Source organism: Callithrix jacchus, chromosome 9 (assembly GCF_049354715.1).
Source record: "Callithrix jacchus isolate 240 chromosome 9, calJac240_pri, whole genome shotgun sequence".
Lineage (NCBI taxonomy): Eukaryota > Metazoa > Chordata > Mammalia > Primates > Cebidae > Callithrix > Callithrix jacchus.
The window spans coordinates 70,079,954-70,101,664 of record NC_133510.1 but is presented as its reverse complement, the minus strand read 5'-3'; the positions used below and the strand labels follow the sequence as shown (position 1 = coordinate 70,101,664).

Sequence of the window (21,711 nt, the reverse complement as noted above, 5' to 3'; positions counted from 1 at the left end):
ACCTTAGCCTCCCAGAGTGTTGAGGTTATAAACGAGAGCCACCACACCCAGCCAGAAGTAGATCTTCTAAGGAGCATTTTTTTTTTTTGGAAGAAAACCAAGTGGTTCTAGTAATGTAACCCTCAATAGCTATATTGAGAAAAACGTAAAAGCTTTATGTGCTTTCTCTCTTTTGTTCTTTTTTGAGACAGAGTCTTGCTCTGTCGTCCAGGCTAGAGTGCAGTGAGATCTTGGTTCCCTGAAGCCTCTCTCTGCCTCCAGGGTTCAAACGATTCTCATGCCTCAGCCTCCTGAGTAGCTGGGATTTCAGGTGTGTGCTACCATGCTGGGTTAAGTTTTATATTTTTAGTAGAGACAGGGTTTTGCCATGTTGGGCAGGCAAGTCTTGAACTCCTGACCTCAGTCAGTCCGCCAGCCTCATCCTCTCAACCACCATGCCCAGCCTCTTTGTCCTAAAAAAAACTGTTGACTCTGGAGTCCTGTATAGTGATTGAGAACTATAAATACTCTTATTTTAAATTATCAGAATCTTACCTTTATCATGGAGTCTGTAAGTTTTGCCTAAAGTTCATTTTTTAGGGATCATTGCTGTGATTGATACATATTAAATTGTTTGTCTCAAAAATACGTTAACCTTTGTTGGATTACAAACTGTATACCTTCTCACTTGTATGGTTTTATTTTTATTTTTATTTTTTTGAGACAGAGTCTTACTCTGTTGCCCATGCTGGAGTGCCATGGTGTGATCTCAGCTCACTGCAACCTTTGCCTCCGGGGTTCAAGCAATTCTCCTGCCTCAGCCTCCGGAGTAGCTGGAACTACAGGCATGTACCATCATGCCTGGCTAATTTTTGTATTTTAGTAGAGATGGAGTTTTGCCATGTTGGCCAGACTGATGTTGAATTCCTGGCCTCAAGTAATCTGCCCACCTTGGCTTCCAAAAGGGCTGGGATTATAGGCGTGAGTCACTGCACTTGGCCATCTCTTGTATGGTTTTAAACCATATTGTTTTCAATTAAGTCTGAAAAAAGAAGAGCATAGGATGATGGGTAAGCAAGAGGGCTAAAAACAACTTCAGTTCTAACAGACTCTGCCTATTACTTCGACAAGTTACTTTCTTTTCTTTTTTTATTTTTTTGAGACGGAGTTTCGCTATTGTTACCCAGGCTGAAGTGCAATGGCTGGATCTCGGCTGACTGCAACCTCCGCCTCCTGGGCTCAGGCAATTCTCCTGCCTCAGCCTCCTGAGTAGCTGGGATTACAGGCACGCGCCACCATGCCCAGCTAATTTTTTGTATTTTTAGTAGAGACAGGGTTTCACCATGTTGACCAGGATGGTCTCGATCTCTTGACCTCGTGATCCACCCACCTCGGCCTCCCAAAGTGCTGGGATTACAGGCGTGAGCCACCGCACCCAGCCTTGACAAGTTACTTTCTAAGCCTGTCTCTTCATTCATAAAAAGACCTCATTTTTGAGCAGTATGATTGATCAGATAACCTGAAGACTTTTGTTTCGAGACAGAGTCTCACACTGTCACCCACGCTGCAATGTAGTGGTATGATCTTGGCTCACAACAACCTCTGCCTCCTGGGTTCAAGTGATTCTCCTGCCCAGCCTCCCGACCTGAAGACATTTTTAATATAAAACACCTAAAAATAGGCTGGGCATGGTGGCTCATACTTGTCATCTCAGCATTTTGGGAGGCCAAGGTGGGTGGATCACCTAAGGTCAAGAGTTTGAGACCAGCCTGACCAACATGGAAAAACCCTGTCTCTACTAAAAATACACACACACACACACACACACACACACACACACACACAATTAGCTAGGCATGGTGGCCCATGCCTATAATCCCAGCTACTTGGGATTGATACATATCAGTGTATCAGTTGGCTTATTGCTATGGGGGACTTTTGAACACAATATTCTTACTATGTGGGTTTAGAGAGAGACATTTAAAGGGTAAAAATAATTGCAAATCTGAGAGGCTGAGGCAGGAGAATCACTTGAACCCAGGAGGTGGAGTTTGTGATGAGCCGAGATCACGTCATTCCCCTTCAGCCTCGGCAACAAGAGTGAAACTCTGTTTCAAAAAAAAAAAAAAGAAATACTGGATGAAAAATAACATATATATCATTTTGAATGTATACCTGAATATAAGAAGTAAGGGAAATCCCTAGAGAGAACTAAAAACCAGAATAGTGAGCTTGAAGTTTTGCCAGTCTCAGTAACACATGGTTTTTACCACACAGTGCCATTAAGCCCAGTAATCCCAGCACTTTGGGAAGGCTGAGGTGGGAGGATCCCTTGATCACAGGGGTTTGAGATCAGCTTAGGCAACATAGTGAGACCTTGTCTCTAAAAAAATTAAAAAAAGAAAAAATTAGCCAGATGTGGTGACACATGTCTGTGGTCCTAGTTACTCAGGAGGCTGAGGCAGGAGGATTGCTTGAGCATGGGAGGTCAAGGTTGCACTGAGTCAGGATCACAGCACTGCACTCCAGCCTGGGTGACAGCAAGACTGTCTCAAACAAAACCAAAAACCCAAACGAAAAGATTAGAACTGAGATCTTATGTAAGCTTGGCATTTAAAAAATGTTTCACCTTCAGGGAAAGGGGGAACTAGAATAAATCTTCCCCTGATTTTTTACTTTCTTTCTTTTTTTTTTTGGAGATGGAGTCTCACTCTGTCAGGGCTGGAGTATAGTGGCAAAATCTCGGCTCACTGCAACCTCTGCCTCCCAGGTTCAAGCAATTCTCCTCTGTCAGCCTCCTAAGTACCTGGGACATGCACCATCATGCCTAGCTAAATTTTGTATTTTTGTATTTTTGGTAGAGACGGGGTTTCACCATGTTGGATAGGCTGGTCTTGAACTCCTGACCTCACTCAAGTGATCTGCCTGCCTCGGCATCCCAAAGTGCTAGGATACAAGCATCAGTCACCACACCTGGGGCCACTGACTTTTGAACACAATATTTTTACTATATGGGTTTAGAGAGATACATTTAAAGGGTAAAAAGAATTGCAAATCTTAAATTTTATTCAATGGTTTTATTGGTAGTAATATTAATGGTGGTAACATTATATTGTAGGGTTATTTTATGAGTATTATAAAATAAAGCAAATTAGTGAATAATGTTTTTAGGAACTAAAACTTTTGGTTAAGAGAGAAGAGATACATAAGATGAGAAAAGGTCTTTTTTTTTTTTTGAGACAGAATCTCTTGCTCTGTCACGCAGGCTGGAAAGCAGTGGCACGATATTGGCTCACTGCAACCTCTGCCTCCTGGGTTAAAGTGATTCTTCCACCTCAGCCTCCTGAGTAACTGGGATTACAGGCGCCCACCACCATGCCTGGCTAATTTTTGTATTTTTAGTAGAGATGGGATTTCACCATATTGGCCAGGCTGGTCTCAATCTCCTGACCTCATGATCCACCTGCCTCAGCCTCCCAAAGTGCTGGCATTACAAGTGAGAGCCACTGCACCTGGCTGAGGAAAGGTCTTTTAGTGGTATATTTGAATTGAGAATGTCAGTGTGAACTCATTATTTAACCAAAAAATCTTCTAGTTTCATCCACTGAAAGAGTCTAAAAACAATGACTTCCCAATAGCAATAAGCACACCTTGCTCATAGATACTGGTTTCTAACTACCATTCCTCATCAAAAGGAACCAGAGCTTCTTTGAGAAATAATTAATTTTGCATTGTACAGTAAAACAAGAAATAAAAATTGTAAGAATTGGAAAGGCAGAGAAAAACTGCTGTTATTGGCTAGGGCAGTGGCTCATGCCTGTGATCCCAGCACTTTGGGATGCTGAGGCAGGAAGTGTTGCGAACTGAACGTGAGCCTGGGAATCTCGTCCAGCGAGAGGGTCCCAAACCTGGAAGAGAGCGCGCGCCGGGAAAAAAGGAGATAGAAAAGGCGAGGTCTGGAGGGCTACATGCACTATGCTCATGCAGCAATTTTATTTTGCAGTGTGTTTCATTATATACTTTTCTGAAGTTAAAAGTTGTTTACACAAGATTAACGTACTTAAGTTACAGTAAGCAAGTTACACCCAGTAAGTAAGTTAAGTGCAGTAAGTAGGCTACGCCCAGTAAGTAGGTTATTTCCAGTAAGTAGGTTACACCCAATAGGTCAAGGTAAGTAGATTACAGTCACACCCTGTAAGCCATGGTAAGTAAGTTACAGTTACGCCCTGTAAGCTATGATAAGTAAGTTACGGTTACACCCAGTAAGTTACGGTAAGTTACCAAGTGTAAATACTTAAGTTAATATTTTACAATGAAGGTAACAAGGGTCCAAAATGAACACAATCAAGCAATAAACCATAAGAAGCCAAAAGTAGACACAATGCCTCCCAAGTCCTCATATCCATAAAGTAATGTCTATTAATTATTTAGAATAACATAGTCCCTCTCTCGGTTCCTGCTTTCCCTCAGCTTGACTCCCCCAACCAGGGATCTACGTCCGGGCTCAAGCTCACCGTATGGCGAGGCCCATTTCCCAGGGGCCTCACACGGGAGCGATCCCCACAGATCCCTCAAGGAAGATCACTTGAGGCCAGGAATTCAAGACCAGCCTGGTCAACATAAGGGAACCCCCCAAAATCTTTTTAGCCAAGCCTAGTGGCATGCGCCTGTAGTCCCAGCTATTCAGGAGGCTGAGGTGGGAGCCCAGAAGTTCAGGTTTGCAGACCTATGAATGTACCACTGTACTGCAGCCTGAGTGACACAGTGAGACCGTCTCAAAAAAACAAACAAATGAAACCCTGTCTGTTATTTATAAGCAATACAATTATCTACATAGAAAATCCAAGAAAGCAACAAGTTAATAGGACTAATAAGAGTTCATCAAGGTTGCTGGATATAAAATGGGTATATAAACATGAAAACAAAATATACAACTTGTCCGACCTACCCTCTGCGGGAAGACTGGGCTCATTGGGAAAGAAACCGGACCGCAGGCTAGAGGAAATTCCTTAAGTTCAGGCTTTATTGAGAGGAAAGAGCCTCCGGGCGGGCCAGCCGGGACGAAAAGGAAAAATGGCCGTGCCGCTCAGAGGGGCAGGGTTGTTTTATAGGGGGCTGAAGGGCTGAGGGCGTGAAGAAGCTGAAAGCCGAGGTGGTGGGCAACTGTTGGTCAGTTTGAACTGCTGGGCGGGAAGCTGGGCGGCGGGAAGCTGGGCGGGCGGGAGGGCTAGGTCCGGTATGTAAAGTGAGAGATAAGGGAGCCTCTTTGTGGGGGAGGGAAAGAGAGAGAGAGCTTTCGCGGTAGGGGCAGAGTTTTCCAAACACAACTATTGTAAATTGTATATTTTTTGTGCATGTGATCCTCCTCCTTTACCTCCCCAGTTGTGTGTGTGTGTGTGTGTGTGTGTGTGTGTGTGTGTGTGTATTGTTTAAGATGGAGTCTCACTCTGTTGCCCAGGCTGGAGTGCAGTGGCACAGTCTTGGCTCACTGCAACCTCCGCCTCCTGGGTTCAAGCAATTCTCCTTTGTCAGCCTCCTGAGTAGCTGGAATTACAGGTACGTGCTACCATGCCCAGCTAATTTTTGTATTTTTAGTAGAGACAGGGTTTCACCGTGTTGGTCAGCCTGGTCTCGAACTCCTGACCTCATGATCTGCCTGCCTTGGCCTCCCAAAGTGCTAGGATTACAGGCATGAGCCACTGTGCCCAGTCATACATTTTTAATCTAAAAAAAAAAAATAGGAAATACAGGCCAGTCACGGTGGCTCAAGCCTGTAATCACAGCACTTTGGGAGGCAGAGGCAGGTAGATCATGAGGTCAGGAGTTCGAGACGAGTCTGGCCACCATGGTAAAAGCCCATCTCTACTAAAATACAAAAATTAGCTGGGCACAGTGATACATGCCTGTAATCCTGGCTACTCGGGAGACTAGGGCACAAGAATCACTTGAACTTTGGAGGCAGAGGTTGCAGTGAGCCAAAATCACACCACTGCCCTCCAGTCTGTGTGTTAGAGACAGTCTCTAAATAAATAAATAAATCGATGAGAATCATTTGCATTTGGGAGGCGGAGGTTGCAGTGAGCCAAGATCACACCACTGCACTTCAGCCTGGGTGACAGAGCGAGACTGTCTCAAACTAACTGACTGACTGACTAACTAAATAAATAAAAGATACATTTATCAACATGAAAAAAAATCTTTAAAAATATTGCTATGTGAAAAGAACAAATTGAAGATAAATATGTATGATATAATATTTATGTATTTATATAATGCAAAATAATAGTGTATATTACCTATGGATATACACACATATAATAAAAATGCAAAAGCATGTATTGAAATAATACCAAGTTCAGGGTAGAAATCTCTAGGGAGAGAAGAAGGGAAATAGGATTTATTAGGTGTTCATGGGGGCTTCAATTATATTTATTTTGTTTTAGTAAACTCGGTGTCATGAAGTCGGTGTTCATTATGTTTTATATGCCTGAAATAGGTTATAACAATTTAAATTGTTTGTATAAATTATCTTTATTTTACAATTAAAGTAAAGTAAAGCAAAGTAAAAAAATGTTTCAAAAAAACCTTACACAAAAATTTAAGTTGTTATTGTTGCTAGTTCATTTACCTTTCCACCTTTCTCTACAGTATTCTAAAAATGAGGAAATGTTGATGCTATATTAATACCTGATACCATAATTAAACCACCTTTTCTTGATATGAAATCTAGCAAATAACTTCTATTTCTAGCAATGTTCTGCATTTCTAAGTTTTGAAATAATTTTTCACATGCTGTTATCACTTACCTATTAATCATTCTCAGTGAGATGGTTGTATGTACTCTCACTGATGCTAAAGAGTAATACATATTGTTAAAAATGAAATATCACTCTTTCGTTATTCTCCGTATAGGCCTCAGCTGCCTAGTGACCTACTAATGTTAGAAGTAAATGTTAGAATTAATTAACCCTGTCATCTTTTCCAGATAAATGCGGTGCGTGCAATAGTTCCCAATAAGAGCAACAATGAAATCATCCTGGTTTTGCAGCACTTTGATAATTGTGTGGACAAAACAGTACAGGCATTCATGGAAGGTAATCCTGACTCAGTTTTTAAAATAAATTTATATTTGTTCAAATAGAATTTGCTTCAGACTTTCATAACATTCAGAAATCCAGTGATTCATAGGTGACATATAACAGATCCCATAAAAACATAACATACCATGACATTTGAAGATACCTCTTTCAGCCCTAGAAGCTGAAATAAGCTATGTGGTGTCTATAAAGAGACAAGCTGAGAAAACTCCATCCTTTCACCTAAATGTTCTCTAATGGTATTTAAGAGGAAATCAGGTGGTCAGTGGTATAAGGGACTTCACTGGAGTTGGGTTGAATAAGAATTTAAGAGACTCTTGGCCGGACGTAGTGGCTCACACCTATAATCCCAGCACTTTGGGAGGCCGAGGCAGGCAGATCACTAGGTCAAGAGATTGAGACCATCCTGGCCAACATGGTGAAACCCCGTCTCTACCTAAAATACAAAAATTAGTTGGGCATGGTGGCACGCGCCTGTAGTCCCAGCTACTCGGGAGGCTGAGGCAGGAGAATTGCTTGAATCCTGGAGGTGGAGGTTGCAGTGAGCCAAGATCTCAACACTGCACTCCAGCCTGGCTACAGAGCAAGATTACATCTCAAAAAAAAAAAAAAAAAAAGGAATTTAAGAGACTCTTAACAACAAAGTAGTGATTCAGTGGCCCACCAACAGATGGCAAATTCAAGGACTCAGTATTGTCTTCCAGATTCTAATATTATGAGTTTGGCTCTGGCAAGTGACTCAAATGTGTGGGTTTGAATTTCCTTCTCTAATATATAGATGAATGGCAGGCTTAGTCAAGCCTTCAGATTTATGGCATTGACAAGTGTTTTATAAACTTCCTTCCATGTAACCTGTTTGAGAAAAACTATCTGAAGCTATTGCGTCTTCGAATAGCAATATCGGGTTAGGTCTCCGTTTTTACTTTCCTGAATCTGACAGCATAGGATACACAGGTTTGAATACTGTAAAGTTTCTCTTTATCTTCATCTTTTAAAAAAATGATGTTACTGTTTGAGTCTAGGGTAATGTGCAGCTGTCTTCAAAACAATATAGCCAAGGTGGTGTCTAACTGGAGGGGAAGGGATCGCTGAAACCACTGTGCCATCCCCTTCGTACTTGGTCTAAGATGTGTAGATAAGAGAATCTTCACAATGGCCCAGCTACATTAGTCTCTTCTTGGAAGAACTTACTGAGGAAATTACTTGGAGAAGAGAGGTCTTAGTAGGCAGTTATTTCAAAGGGAAGAATGGCATGATTATCTCATTATTATTACTTTAGACCTGATCCTTAACTTTTCCTGTTAGGAGCTTTGTAAATTCTCCAGCAATTACAAAGTGGGAGGACACTGACTCCTGCTTGACTACTGTGTGTGTGGCAGGAGAAAAAAAAATCTGTAATTGGTTTCTCTTACAGGTAGTGCCAGTGAAGTACTCAAAGAATGGACAGTAACAGGCAAGAAAAAGGTAAAATGAATTACATTTAAAAGCATGATGATGTTTGTATTATTTTTGAAAATTTAGGCTTTGCAAAAATATTTGAAAGAAAAGGTTTACAAACATAGCTTCAGTTTACCTGGTTAAAAAATTTCTTCTTTGGCCAGGCACAGTGGCTCACACCTCGAATCCCAACACTTTGGGAGGCCGAGGCGGGTGAATCACTTGAGGTCAGGGGTTCAAGACCAGTCTGGCCAACATGGTGAAGCCCTGTCTCTACTAAAAAATAGAAAAAATTACCCAGGTGTGGTGGTGCATGCCTGTAATCCTAGTTACTCAGGAGGGTGAGGCAGGAGAATAGCTTGAACCCAGGAGGCAGAGGTTGCAGTGAGCTGACATCGAGCCATTGCACTCCAGCCTGGGTGACAGAGTGAGACTCCATCTCAAAAAAAAAAAACTTCTTTGACACTGAAACATAGCTGTGTCTTACAGAGTACCACACAGTCCTCTCAATGTGATTTAAGGCAGGAAACAGAATGACTTTACCATGGTACGGTTATTAGGGGTGAAAAAGAGCAAGGAAAGCAAGAGAAAGCAATTGAATTGAATGGTTTTCAACCATATTCACATCATAAATCAGTTAATACAGTTCAGATTTTTGGTCAGACAACTGAGTTGTAGTCCTGATATTAATGAAGTTTGACATAAAGCTATTAGATGCTGGCCAGGCAGAGTGGCTCATGCCTGTAATCCCAGCACTTTGGGAGGCTGAGGTGGGAGGATCACTTGAGCCCAGGAGTTCAAGACCAGCCTGGGCAACATGATGAGACCCGATCTCAAAAAAAAAAAGCTACTAGGTGCCTTGCAAAAGGGGTCTGATGTTCCACTTTGGGAGGTAGAAGGCACTCGGGCTGCGGGGTCAGTCAGAACTGGATTCCTACGCTGTTGTACTATCTACTGGCATCATGACTGATATTGCTTAACATTTGTGTACCTTAGTTTGCTCATCTCTAAAAGAGAAAATTGTTTATTTGTTTGTTTGTTTTTTTGAGATAGAGTCTACCTCTGTCACCAGGCTAGAGTGTAGTGGCACAATCTTGGCTCACTGCAATCTCTGACTCCCTGGTTCAAGCTATTCTCCTGCCTCAGCCTCCTGTGTAGCTGGGATTACAGGCACGTGCCACCACATCCAGCTAATTTTTTTGTATTTTTAATAGAGACAGGGTTTCACCATGTTGGCCAGGATGGTCTCAATCTCCTAACCTTGTTATCCACCCACCTCAGCCTCCCAAAGTGCTGGGATTACAGGTGTGGGCCATCGCACCCAGCCGGAAAAATAGTTCTAATAAATACAAGTACGTACTACAATGCCTAACATATTAGTTCTCGTTCATTGCTCCTTATCTACTTAAAATCAGATGTTTTTCCCAAAGGATACCAGCTGGTCTCAGAATTCTTCCCACAGCTCTGTACCTAAAGGTAACCCCTTTAGGAAAGGCTTGAAGTATGTATTTTAATCAGGTATCTCTGTGAAATCTGTTTGGGGTATTCTTTTCTTTATTAAGTTTAGTGCTGAAGTTCTGAAATGCTTAAGATGACTCATATCACTTTTTAGGAGTTCTGTCAGATCTTGACCAAAAACCAGGCTTGGCCTCAGTGACCGTTGAGAATTTTTTCCAAGGATTACCTAATACTAACACAGATTCTCCTGAAGTTCTTTATACCTGTAGCTTTAAATATTTGTTTAACTTCTTCCCACTGCTTTCAACCTACACAGATAACTGTGAGTGTCCTACCAGTTTTTTTCTTTCTTTTTTTTTTTTTTGAAATAGAGTTTCCCTCTGTTGCCCAGGCTGGAGTGCAATGGCGTGATCTCAGCTCACTGCAGCCTCTGCCTCCTGGGTTCAAGTGATTCTCATTCCTCAGCCTCCCACGTAGCTGGGACTACAGGCATGTGCCACCACACCTGGCTAATTTTTGTATTTTTTTAGTAGAGATGGTGTTTCACCATGTTGGCTAGGCTGGTCTCGAACACCTGACCTCAAGTGATCTGCCCACCTCAGCCTCCCAAAGTGCTAGGATTGCAGGTGTGAACCACCGTGCCTGGCCAACACCAGTTTCTTATTAGCCCAGGATTATAAGTTATTAGTGATATAAAATGTGCATGGAGCTGGAAGATGATGTGTTGGAGACACAGGCATTTCTTAAAATTTGGAGAAAGAAATACGACTTCAGTTTGGCAGTCCCAAATGCCCAGATCCCATCCAGTCCACTTAACAGTTGGGATTATTCCAATAGGATGTGGACTCTGAGTGGATAGTTATTATGTGGCACAAGGATATGAAAACATAGCCAGTTCACATGGGGGAAAATATTTAAGAAAAGGAAAGCTGTGTGGAGGAGAGAAGTTTATCTAGAGTTCAGTCATGTTCCTGCTGGAGAGGGCCACAGAAAGGATTTGGGGAAAAACGTATTCAATTACCAGTCTAGCTTTAGGAATAGAATTAAGTATTGCCAGTGGAGCTACGAGTTTGGCAAAACAAAAGGTAAAAGACTTTTGTTTTAATTTTAATTTTACTATTTGCCTATGTAATATACTCCATGGCTCAAAATTCAGAGTACAAGAGTTAATACACTGAGACATCTTTTTTTTTTGAGACGGTGTCTCATTCTGTTGCCCAGGCTGGAGTGCAGTGGTGCGAGCTCAGCTCACTGCATCCTCTACCTCCCAGGTTCAAGCGATTCTCCTGCCTCGACTTCCCAAATAGGTGGGTTTATAGGCATGCGTCACCACATCTGGCTGACTTTTTTTTTTTTTTTAAGACGGGGTTTCACCATGTTGGTCAGGCTGGTCTTGAACTCCCGACCTCAGGTGATCCACCTGCCTTGGCCTCCAAAGTGCTTGGATTACAGGCATGAGCCACCATACACCTGGCTCGATTTTTGTATTTTTATTAGAGATGGGGTTTCATCATGTTGGCCAGGCTGGTTTTGAACTCCTGACCTCAGGTGATCTGCCTGCCTTGGCCACCCAAAGTGCTGGGATTACAGGTGTTAGCCGCTGCCCCCGGCCAATACACTGAAACATCCCATTCCTGTTCCCCAGCCATTTGGTTCTCCACCTCTGAGACAAACAGCATTTTCAATTTCTTATGTATCTTTCAATATATTTTATGTATATATAAGTAAATAAAAATATCTGTTCTCCTTTTGCCTGCTCCTTTTTTCATGAAATATATTTTGGAGCTTATTTCAGGTCTCAATATATAAAGAGCTTTCTTGTTTTTGTGAACACATCCCAGATTCCAGTAACACATCCTGCTGTTTGGATGTGCCATACCTTATTTAAGTAGTCCCCTATTGACCAACATTTGGGTTTCTAATCCTGTGCTGTTAATAGTGATACTGCAACGAATAATCTTGTGTATATATTGAAATCATTTTGCATGTATGTTAGTCTCATCTTGAATACATTCCTAGAAGTAGAATTGTTAGTCAAAGGGTATGTGCATTTGTAATTTTGATAAGCATTAGATTGCCATGGAGAATACCACTTTACACTCCCAGAAGTAATATATACCCCCAACCTTGTCAGTTCTACAGCGTTAACATACTTTTTGACCTTTGCTAATCTAATAGATGAAAATGATCATTGGAGTGCAGTTTTAATATATGTATATATATCTTATTAGACTGATCAGTCTAATGAATGTTGCATATCATTCCATATGCTTACAGCTTATACTATTTTTTTCTATTGGATTGCTTTTTGTTAGAACTCTGTATATATTTAGTTCTTTGACTATAAGCTGCACAAAGTTTTTTCACATTTTGTAATTTATCTTTTGACTTTTCTTTTTTTTTTTTTTAAAAGATGGGGTTTCACTATAATGGCCAGGCTGGTCTTGAACTCCTGACCTCAGGTGATCCACCCACCTCGGCCTCCCAAAGTGCTAGGATTACAGGCGTGAGCCACCGCGCCTGGCCTGACTTTTCTTAAGTTATGTTTCATCATGAAGAAACGTTTCATATTTGTGTTTGAGCTTCTCTCAAGTATAGGATTTTACATAGTAAAATTTTATTTTAGGCAGTAGTTCAGGATGTGTGATAATGTTAAATTTCTGAAAGAACATACAAGAAATTGGTAACATTGGTTACTTTGGGTAGCTAGAGTTACCTTTCTAGGTTGTGGGGGAATCTTTTTTTTCTTTCTTTCTTTCTTTCTCTTTTTTTTTCAAATTCTTAATAACTTTAGAAGAAAAAGAAGAAAAACAAACCGAAACCTGCCACAGAACCAAGTAACAGTATCCCAGATTCCAGTAAAATAGTTTCCATTCAAGAGGAACAGTCTGCGCCTTCCTCAGAGAAAGGTGGTATGAATGGCTACCATGTTGATGGTGCCATCAATGACACTGAGTCTGTGGAATCACTCAGTGAAGGTTTGGAGACACTTTCAATAGATGCTAGAGAATTGGAGGATCCCGAGTCTGCCATGCCAGATGCACTGGATAGAACAGGTGAGTTTATTAACAGGTTTTGGAAAAGTTGCGTTCGGTTGAAAAACAGGGGTCTCTTTGTTAAGAACGCAATCAATTAATCGAGTTAGTCTTTTTTTTAATCCGGTTCTTGCTGGTTAGTCTTTTTACTTTCTGGTTTTTGTTAAATTTTTGTCTGTCACATTTTATAATTATCAAAGGCCTAGAAAAAATATAATTGTTGTTCCATTATATTTTAACTCTAGTCTAACTCAGTCTTGTGGAAATCATCTAACTTAACCTACTTATGCCTAGTGTTCCATTATTGGAACACTAAGCATGTGGGAATTACTCAGATCCTATTGCTCAAGGTCATTGTCAAAGTCTGATTTTTCTCTCATGCAAAAATTCAAAAAATTGCAGCATAAATGGGTTAATAGTGGAAAAATACTTTAGAGACTAAGAAGGTGACTTTAAGTTGTTTTTTAAAAATTGTGGACTTATTAAGGAAGATGATGGTGTTGATATTATTATTCTAAGACCCAACACAGTGAGAAATAGAATAATGATAATTTCAGCTTTTGTGAGAACTAGGCTGTTGGTTTTTATAGTCTAACATTTTTTTCTAGTGAAGAATTATGATTAGTGTTGTAAATTCACATATCTTGTACATGTGTTTACCATTTTTTTGAGAGTTAGTAAGATACTGGAAATTTCTCTTTTTTAAAAAATTACTTGTTAATCCAATTCCCCTGCCCTTCTGCTCCTGGCTTTTTAGAAGTGTAATGCCAATGTAAGATTTATGCTGTGCTCTTTGGTGTTCTTTTATTGATTAGTATACACACATACACAAGAAAAGACTTAAGAGAAAAGCATTGCACTGACATAAACCAACAATAGCCATCTTTTTCTGAGCTAGGTTTCCTCTCATTCCTAACTCTTCCTAATTTGTTACGCTTCTATCCCCTAAAGCCTTTTTTTTTTTTTTTTTTTTTTTTTTGAGTGAGACCTGGTCTCTCTATGTTGCCCAAGCTGCTCTTAAACTCCTGGGCTCAAGTGATCCTCCTGCCTCAGCCTCCTGAATAGCTGGGATTACAGGTGTGAGCCACCATGCCTGGCCCCTAAAGCTTTTAAATTCTTTCCTCAAGAGAGTGTAAAACTCTTTTCTTTCTCAACATGGAGGTTTGGAGAAGTTGGTGATACTGACTTTCTTTGATTCCTTGTGCCAGAGTTACAAAGAAACTACCAAGCTACAAAGAAGCAACAGAGCTACAGGGTTTGAGCTCCCTATCTAAAGATGTTACCACAGACTCTTCTCTTTATTCAGGATGCCACTTAGGCCTAAACCAGAAGCTGCTGATAGCCATACCCAGCTGATTCTGATCTTTGTTCTATTTTTTCAGTTGATTTTGTTCACAGCCTTTTAAGAGGCATGGTATTGCTTCAAACATTTTTACCTGTTTTCTTTGTGTACTTAAGAATGATTGGTGGCCGGGCGCGGTGGCTCAAGCCTGTAATCCCAGCACTTAGGGAGGCTGAGACGGGAGGATCACGAGGTCAAGAGATCGAGACCATCCTGGTCAACATGGTGAAACCACGTCTCTACTAAAAATACAAAAAATTAGCTGGGCATGGTGGCGCGTGCCTTGTAATCCCAGCTACTCAGGAGGCTGAGGCAGGAGAATTGCCTGAACCCAGGAGGCGGAGGTTGTGGTGAGCCGAGATCGCGCCATTGCACTCCAGACTGGGTAACAAGAGCAAAACTCCGTCTCAAAAAAAAAAAAAAAAAAAAAAGAATGATTGGTTTACCCCTAAATTGTGTTCTAAAGTGCTGTCCTCTTTCTTGGACAGGATCCGTGCTGCAGAATGGTGTCTCTGATTTTGAGACCAAGTCTTTGACTATGCACTCTATTCAGAATTCTCAGCAACCCAGGAATGCTGCCAAATCTCTCTCAAGACTTCCCACAGAAACTCAGTTTTCAAATATAGGGATGGAAGATGTTCCTCTCTCCACCAATAAAAAGCTAAGTAAGTCAGAGGCCCACCTGTGAGAGAAAATGAAAAATCTGTGTTTTGGCTAAAGAGGGCAAATTATCTCTGTTCCCATAAATAAGGTTTCAGAAAGCCATCAGTTAATACTTTTTCCATTTTCCAGACAGTGACTACTCAGTCTTTCCCCTACCTTTGTGTACACAGTTGGAGTCTGAAAGTAGTTTAAATGCCGTACAATCTTATAACAACAGGGAACCTTTTTGTGAATTAAAGCCAAACTCTACTGCCAGGATGACTTATCTGCTGACATTAACCTGTTTCTTTATTTGCTTTACTGCAATGTTTTTGTGCTATTTCGTTTTTATATCCTGGTTGATGCAACAAGTGAAAGCTCTACCTTCTCTGACATTAACATTTTAAAGAAATATTTCCACTCCTCTTCATAACTTTATGTTCTTACTGAGCTAGAGTCTTCTGACAGACTCTAGGTTTAAGTAAGATCATTTTCTCTTAAGTAAGTATGTGGCATTGACTGGTGGTCATAGCTCTTTGCTTAAAAAACAAAAAACTACAATAATCATTTAAATAAATAGTAATTCAGCAGACAGAGATAATAGCCTGTGTTTCATACATCTGAGTTTCATACATCTAAGCATGGTGGTCCACTCCACTGAACAAATGAAACATAGAAATGTAAAGGACACTTGGAATCAGTAGCTCTTTATGGAATTATTTATTACACGTGAGTCAAATTTTAATTAGGCAAGTTCCCCTTTTTCATTTTTCCAGTAGCCCTCAGCCTGCTGCAGATCAGCAAGGCTAAGACTATCCAATCAAGCAAAAATTAAAAAGTGTGTGTATATACATACATATATATGTACCCATACATACATACATAAACATATATATATAGGCACAAGGCTTGAAAGCTTTTAGGTAGATTCTATAAAAAAAATCAAGTTGAGATGAGGAAGAATGTAAATAAAAAAATTGAAAATGCATATCTTGGCATAGTCACAAACTTTTTAGATCCATGTTTCCAGCAATCAATTATATATATAATTTGGGAATTGGTGAATATAGAAAGGTAAATAGAAATCTTTAAAAATTAAAAAAAAAAACTCTTTGAACTTGGTTAAAATGTGTTGAATAGGTAAATGTAGTCCATCTTTTTCTACAAAGCTGGCTTCCCCATATATATATAGGGTTTCGAACTGTGCTATACAGAGAGAACGTTTTAATTTTGTAATGTCCACATGGTGAATTCTATTTTATTAAATCCTGGTTTTGAGGGAGTTTTGAAAATTTGGTGCCTTTTTTAAAGTCTTTTCTGTCTGTGTTTCATTTCATTTTAGATATTGTAAAATTGCTCTCTTCAACTGTATTCATCTTTTGTTAACAGTTTCTATTCTGCTGTTAATTCTATGCAGTATATTCTCATCTCATTCATTGTTTTGTCTCTAGAATTTCAGTTGGGGCCTTTTTAGATGTCTTTCATATCTCTCCTTACCGTGGTTATGCTTTCCTCTACCTTCTTGAACATATGGTATCTAATTATAATAGCTGTTTGATGTCCTTTTCTACTCAATTCTGTCATCTGTGTCATTTCCACATCTGCTTCTGTGATTGATTTTTCTCTTCCTTATAGGTCATATTTTTCTGCTGCTTTTAAGCTTTTTAAGTGGGACTAGAGTCGCCTTTAGAGCTAATTTTGCCCCATTGCTGAGGCAGTATCCTTCCAACTACTCTGCCTGCCATGTATTGTGAGGTTTTTCCACTGTGGCTGGTATGAGCACAAACTATTCCTTGTGAGCTCTGGGGATTTTTCTACCTGGTTGTCTGTGTGTGTGTGTGTGTGTGTGTGTGTGGTTTGTTTTTATTTTTGCCTGTCCTCTTTCCGGTCTTGGGTAGTTGCTTTATACCTGTGCTCTGATCTACACTCAGAATCCTCTGTGAATTTCCATGCAGCTCCCTCATGTGTAGCTCTTTCCTCACCAGCACGCTGCCCTAGAATTTTAGCTATCTTGGTGTCTCCAAATTCTCAACTTTGTCCCTTCAGTTCTCCTCTCTACATTGTAGCGTAGGAACTGTTGAGGCAGTAAGTTGGGGCAATCATAGGCCTCACTTCATTTGTTTCTGTTGTCTCAAGGGAAGAGTACTACCTGTTACATATTGTCTGAAAACCATTGTTTCATATATTTTGTCTTTGTATGTTTTTAGTTGTTTAAGGTAGAAGGATAAGCCCATTCTTATTATTGCATCTTGACCAGGATTCTTTTTTTCCCCCAAAATCTATAAAAACATGTTTTTCCTGTTGTGGAGGGTGATTATTGAGGAAAGTTTCTTAGTCTACATGACATTTGGCTTAGGTGTTCAGAGCCAGCTTTTAAGTTACCTATGTTATTATTATTTTTTTAGTCTTTGGATTTTTTTCCCCAAGGTTCCAATATTGAAAAATCTGTGAAAGACCTCCAGCGCTGCACAGTGTCTCTTGCACGGTATCGAGTTGTAGTTAAAGAAGAGATGGATGCTTCCATTAAGAAAATGAAACAAGCCTTTGCTGAATTGGAAAGCTGGTAAGTTAAGTTGCATTTGATACCAATAGCATAAAAATGACCATTTATAAATATAAAGATGGTCAGCCATTCCCCAAGTTCTTTCATTCATGACTAAATACTCTACATAATAGGGGAGACTTAATAATCCTTTGGTATATTGAACTTTCTGCTTTCTTCTACTTCTTTTGGTCACAGTGTGAGAATGAATGGTACAGATAAATCACAACACTCTAGAAATGGGCCAGAGGTTAATATTGTTTGGAAAGGGATACGTAATTATAGAGTAGATCATACACTCTTACTTTAAAGTCTCCTTTTAAACCAAGATTCTATAACAAATGACATGATGTTTTTGACCAAGATTACAAAGTAGAAAAAAATCTGTCTTTGCTTTCCTACCTTCTTTCATCCTTTTTAATGTATGCCACTCCAATGGTCTCTTCTATACTCTTTTATTATTATTATTATTATTTGAGACAGGGTGTTGCTCTGTCACCCAGGCTGGAACGCTGTGTTATGATCACATCTCGCTGTGGCATGATCACATCTCACTGTAGCCTCAGCTTCCTTGCATTGCTATAGCAAATACCTGAAGCTGGATAATTTATAATGAATAGAGATTTCTTCCCGCAATCCTCCCACCTCAACCTCCCAAGTTTGCTGGGACTACAGGCATGTACCACCACACTTGGCTCATTTTTTTTTTCTTTGAGACAGAGTCTTACTCTGTCACCCAGGCTGGGGTGGCACGATCTTGGCTCACTGCAACCTGCGCCTCCCGGATTCAAGTGACTCTCCTGCCTCAGCTTCCCAAGTAGCTGGGACTATAGGTGTGCGCTACCATGCCTGGCTAATTTTTGTATTTTTTAGTAGAGATGAGGTTTTATCATATTGGACAGGCTGGTCTTGAATTCCTGACCTCGTGATCCACCCACCTCAGCCTCCCAAAGTGCTCAGATTACAGGCATGAGCCACTGCACCCAGCCTCATTTTAAAATTTTTTAACATTTTATAGATATGTGGTCTCACTGTGTTGCCCAGGCCAGTCTTGAACTCCTGGGCTCAAGTGATCTGCCTGCCTCAGCTTCCTAAAGTGCCAGAATTATAGGTGTGAGCCACCACACTTGGCCTTCCTTTTATTAATTATAGATTTGTTTTTGATTTCATGATTTTCAAACTGTATTCTGTAGAATACTTTTTTTTGTTTGTTTGTTTTTGAGACAGAGTCTCACTCTGTCGCCCAGGCTGAAGTGCAATGGTGCAATCTCAGATCACTGCAACCTCTGCTCACTGCAACCTCTGTCTCCCAGGTTCAAGTGATTCTCATTTCTCAGCCTCCCCAGTAGCTGGGATAACAGGTGTGTGCTACCACGACCTGCTAATTTTTGTGTTTTTAATAGAGACTGGTTTTTGCCATGTTAGCCAGACTGGTCTCGAACTCCTGACCTCAGGTGATCCACTGGACTTGGCCTTCCAAAGTGTTGGGATTATAGATGTGAGACACCACAGCTGACCTAGAATACTCATTTCTTAAAATATATTAATAAGTGTTTTCTGAGGAAAATCAGGTTTGATGGTTAAAGAGGTTTGAAAATGCTTTTAAAAATGTTACTGCTGGGTGGGGCATGGTGGCTCACACCTGTAATCCCAGCACTTTGGAAGGCCAAGGCATGGATCACAAGGTCAGGAGTTTGAGACCAGCCTGACCAACGTAGTGAAAACCCATTTCTACTAAAAATACACAAATTAGCCAGGCGTGGTGCACGCCTATAATCCCAGCTACTCAGGAGGCTGAGGCAGGAGAATCAATTGAACCCGGAAGCAGAAGTTGCAGTAAGCCAAGATTGCGCCATTGCAGCCCAGCCTGGGTGACAGAGCAAGACACTGTCTCAAAAAAAAAAAAAAATTTTTTTTTTACTATTGACCTCAGCCTTTTCAATGCTAATGTGTCTTGTGGATTACAAGAGGAAGCTACACTATGGTCTTTATGAAATATATTTTATTATAGAATCTTTTGATGGTTGAGAAATATATTTGTCTATTTTGCATTGCTATAACAAATACCTGAAGCTGGATCATTTATAACGAATAGAGATTTGTTTTTTATAGTTTTGGAGTCTGGGAAGCTTAAGGTCAAGGGGCCCACGTCTTGACAAGGACCTTGTCTCCCATGGCAGATGACAGAAGGACAAGGGAGCACACATGGGAGAGCCAGAGACGGCCAAACCCAGTTTTGTAATGAACCCACTCTCTCAATAACAACATTAATCTATTTGTGGGACTCTTCCCTCATGACCTAATCACCTCTTTTTTTTTTTTTTTTTGAAACGGAGTCTCACTCTAGTTGCTCAGGCTGGAGTGCAGTGACGCATTCTCAGCTCACAACCTCTACCTCCTGGGTTCAGGCGATTCTCCTGACTCAGCCTCCCAAGTAGCTGGGATTACAGGCATGTGCCACCACGTCTGGCTAATTTTTTGTCTTTTTAGTAGAGACGAGGTTTCACCACGTTGGCCATGATGGTCTTGATCTCTTGACCTCATGATCCACCCACCTCAGCCTTCCAACCTGATCACCTCTTAAAGGTCTCACCTCTCAGCACTGTAACATTGAGGATTAAGTTTCCAACACGTGAGCTTTGGGGGTCACATTCAAACCATAGCAATATTCTAATGTTTCCTGGAACACTGAAGCTGTTTTAACTGTTAGACATTAAGGTATTAACTGATACTTTTTTGTTTTTTCTTTTGTTTTGTTTGAGACAGAGTCTCTTGTTGCCCAGGCTGGAGGGCAGTGGTATGATCCTGGCTCACTGCAACCTCCGCCTCTCAGGTTCAAGTGATTCTGCTGCCTCATCCTCCCTGAGTAGCTGGGACAGGCATGCACCACCATGCCCTGCTAATTTTTTTTATGTTTTTAGTAGAGACAGGGTTACCATGTTGGCAAAAGTGGTCTTGAACTCCTGACCTCAGGTGATTCACCCACCTCAGCCTCCCAAAGCGCTGGGATTACAGGTGCGAGCCACTGCCAGTGTTAACTAGTATTTAAACTCTAGCTTCTTTGTGGGAGGTATTTACATTTTATAAGGAATGTTTTTGAAACTAGAAAAGACTTAAGGACCATATTAAAATGATGGAAAGACAAGCAGCTAGGTTGATGTTTTGGGACTTTGAACTTGTTAATTCTACTTATTTTTAATAACTGTCTAGATCTGAAATGTGACAGGAAGTGTTCATGAATAGAGAACCTACAGCACTCTTCCTGAAAACCCTCCATCGATTTCTTGCTGCCTTTAGACTGTTCCCTCAAGTTATACCCAACTGTGTCTGTGTTCACAAACTTAGTCTAGGCACTTTTGCCACAACACATAAGAGAGAAGAGTGTAGGTCCCCTCAGTCTTCCTGGTCTCTGAAATTGCAGAGAGGTAATTAATCACGATGAAATAAAGCCTCTAAAAAGTTAAATCATCAAAACCAAAACTTATTCTGGGGCTAGATAATTCATCTAGTAGTCTACCCACACCTTGTCCTGAACTCTAAGTTTCACTTTTTAGGTTTTATGGCTAGGAATTTAATGTCATGTCTTCTGTTTTTGTTTGTTTGTTTGTTTGAGACAGGGTCTGGCTCTGTCACCCAGGCTGGAGTGCAGTGGCACAATCATGGCTCACTACAACCTCCGTCTCCTGGGCTTAAGCCATCCTCCCACCCTCAGCCTCCAGAGTAGCTAGGACTACAAGCGTGCACCACTACAACCTGACTAATTTTTTAATTTTTTGTAGAGATGGGGTTTCGCCATATTGCCCAAGCTAGCCTCCAATTCCTGGGCTCAAGCAATCCTCTCGTCGCGGCCTCCCAAATGCTGGGATTACAGACATGAGCCACTGCACCCAGCTGTCTTCTGTTTTTCTTGACACATATTTTTGCTCCTGCCAGATTACTCATTGTCTCAAATGCCACTTTCCCAGCCTGTGATAATGCTCTCTTATTCCTCCATATTTATCTATATTCCACCATTTCTCCAAACTCTCCTTAGATTAAGGTCTAACTTCTGGAAATTTTTCTAGGTAACTGATTTTTCCCTTTTCTGAAATTCTAGGAGGAAGCAACATGCCCTTTTACTGCATTGTTATCATATAAGATATTGTTGGCTTGTTTAGAAAATAAAGAGCTGGCTGGGCA

General features: G+C 40.7%; 1 protein-coding gene across 8 annotated transcripts in view; it reads left to right on the top strand.

Moving 5' to 3' along the window:
- SPATS2 (spermatogenesis associated serine rich 2) overlaps positions 1 to 21,711 on the top strand; it is a 150,359-nt gene that overhangs the window by 106,337 nt on the left and 22,311 nt on the right. For 7 of the 8 annotated variants that reach the window (XM_078336790.1, XM_078336785.1, XM_078336789.1 and 4 more), the window contains 5 exons: positions 6,965 to 7,073; positions 8,491 to 8,540; positions 12,766 to 13,027; positions 14,837 to 15,013; positions 17,418 to 17,553. In XM_078336790.1, the coding sequence (XP_078192916.1) occupies positions 6,965 to 7,073; positions 8,491 to 8,540; positions 12,766 to 13,027; positions 14,837 to 15,013; positions 17,418 to 17,553 (734 nt within the window). The remainder of the gene's footprint in view (positions 1 to 6,964; positions 7,074 to 8,490; positions 8,541 to 12,765; positions 13,028 to 14,836; positions 15,014 to 17,417; positions 17,554 to 21,711) is intronic. The other variant, XM_078336791.1, reaches the window with a different exon arrangement.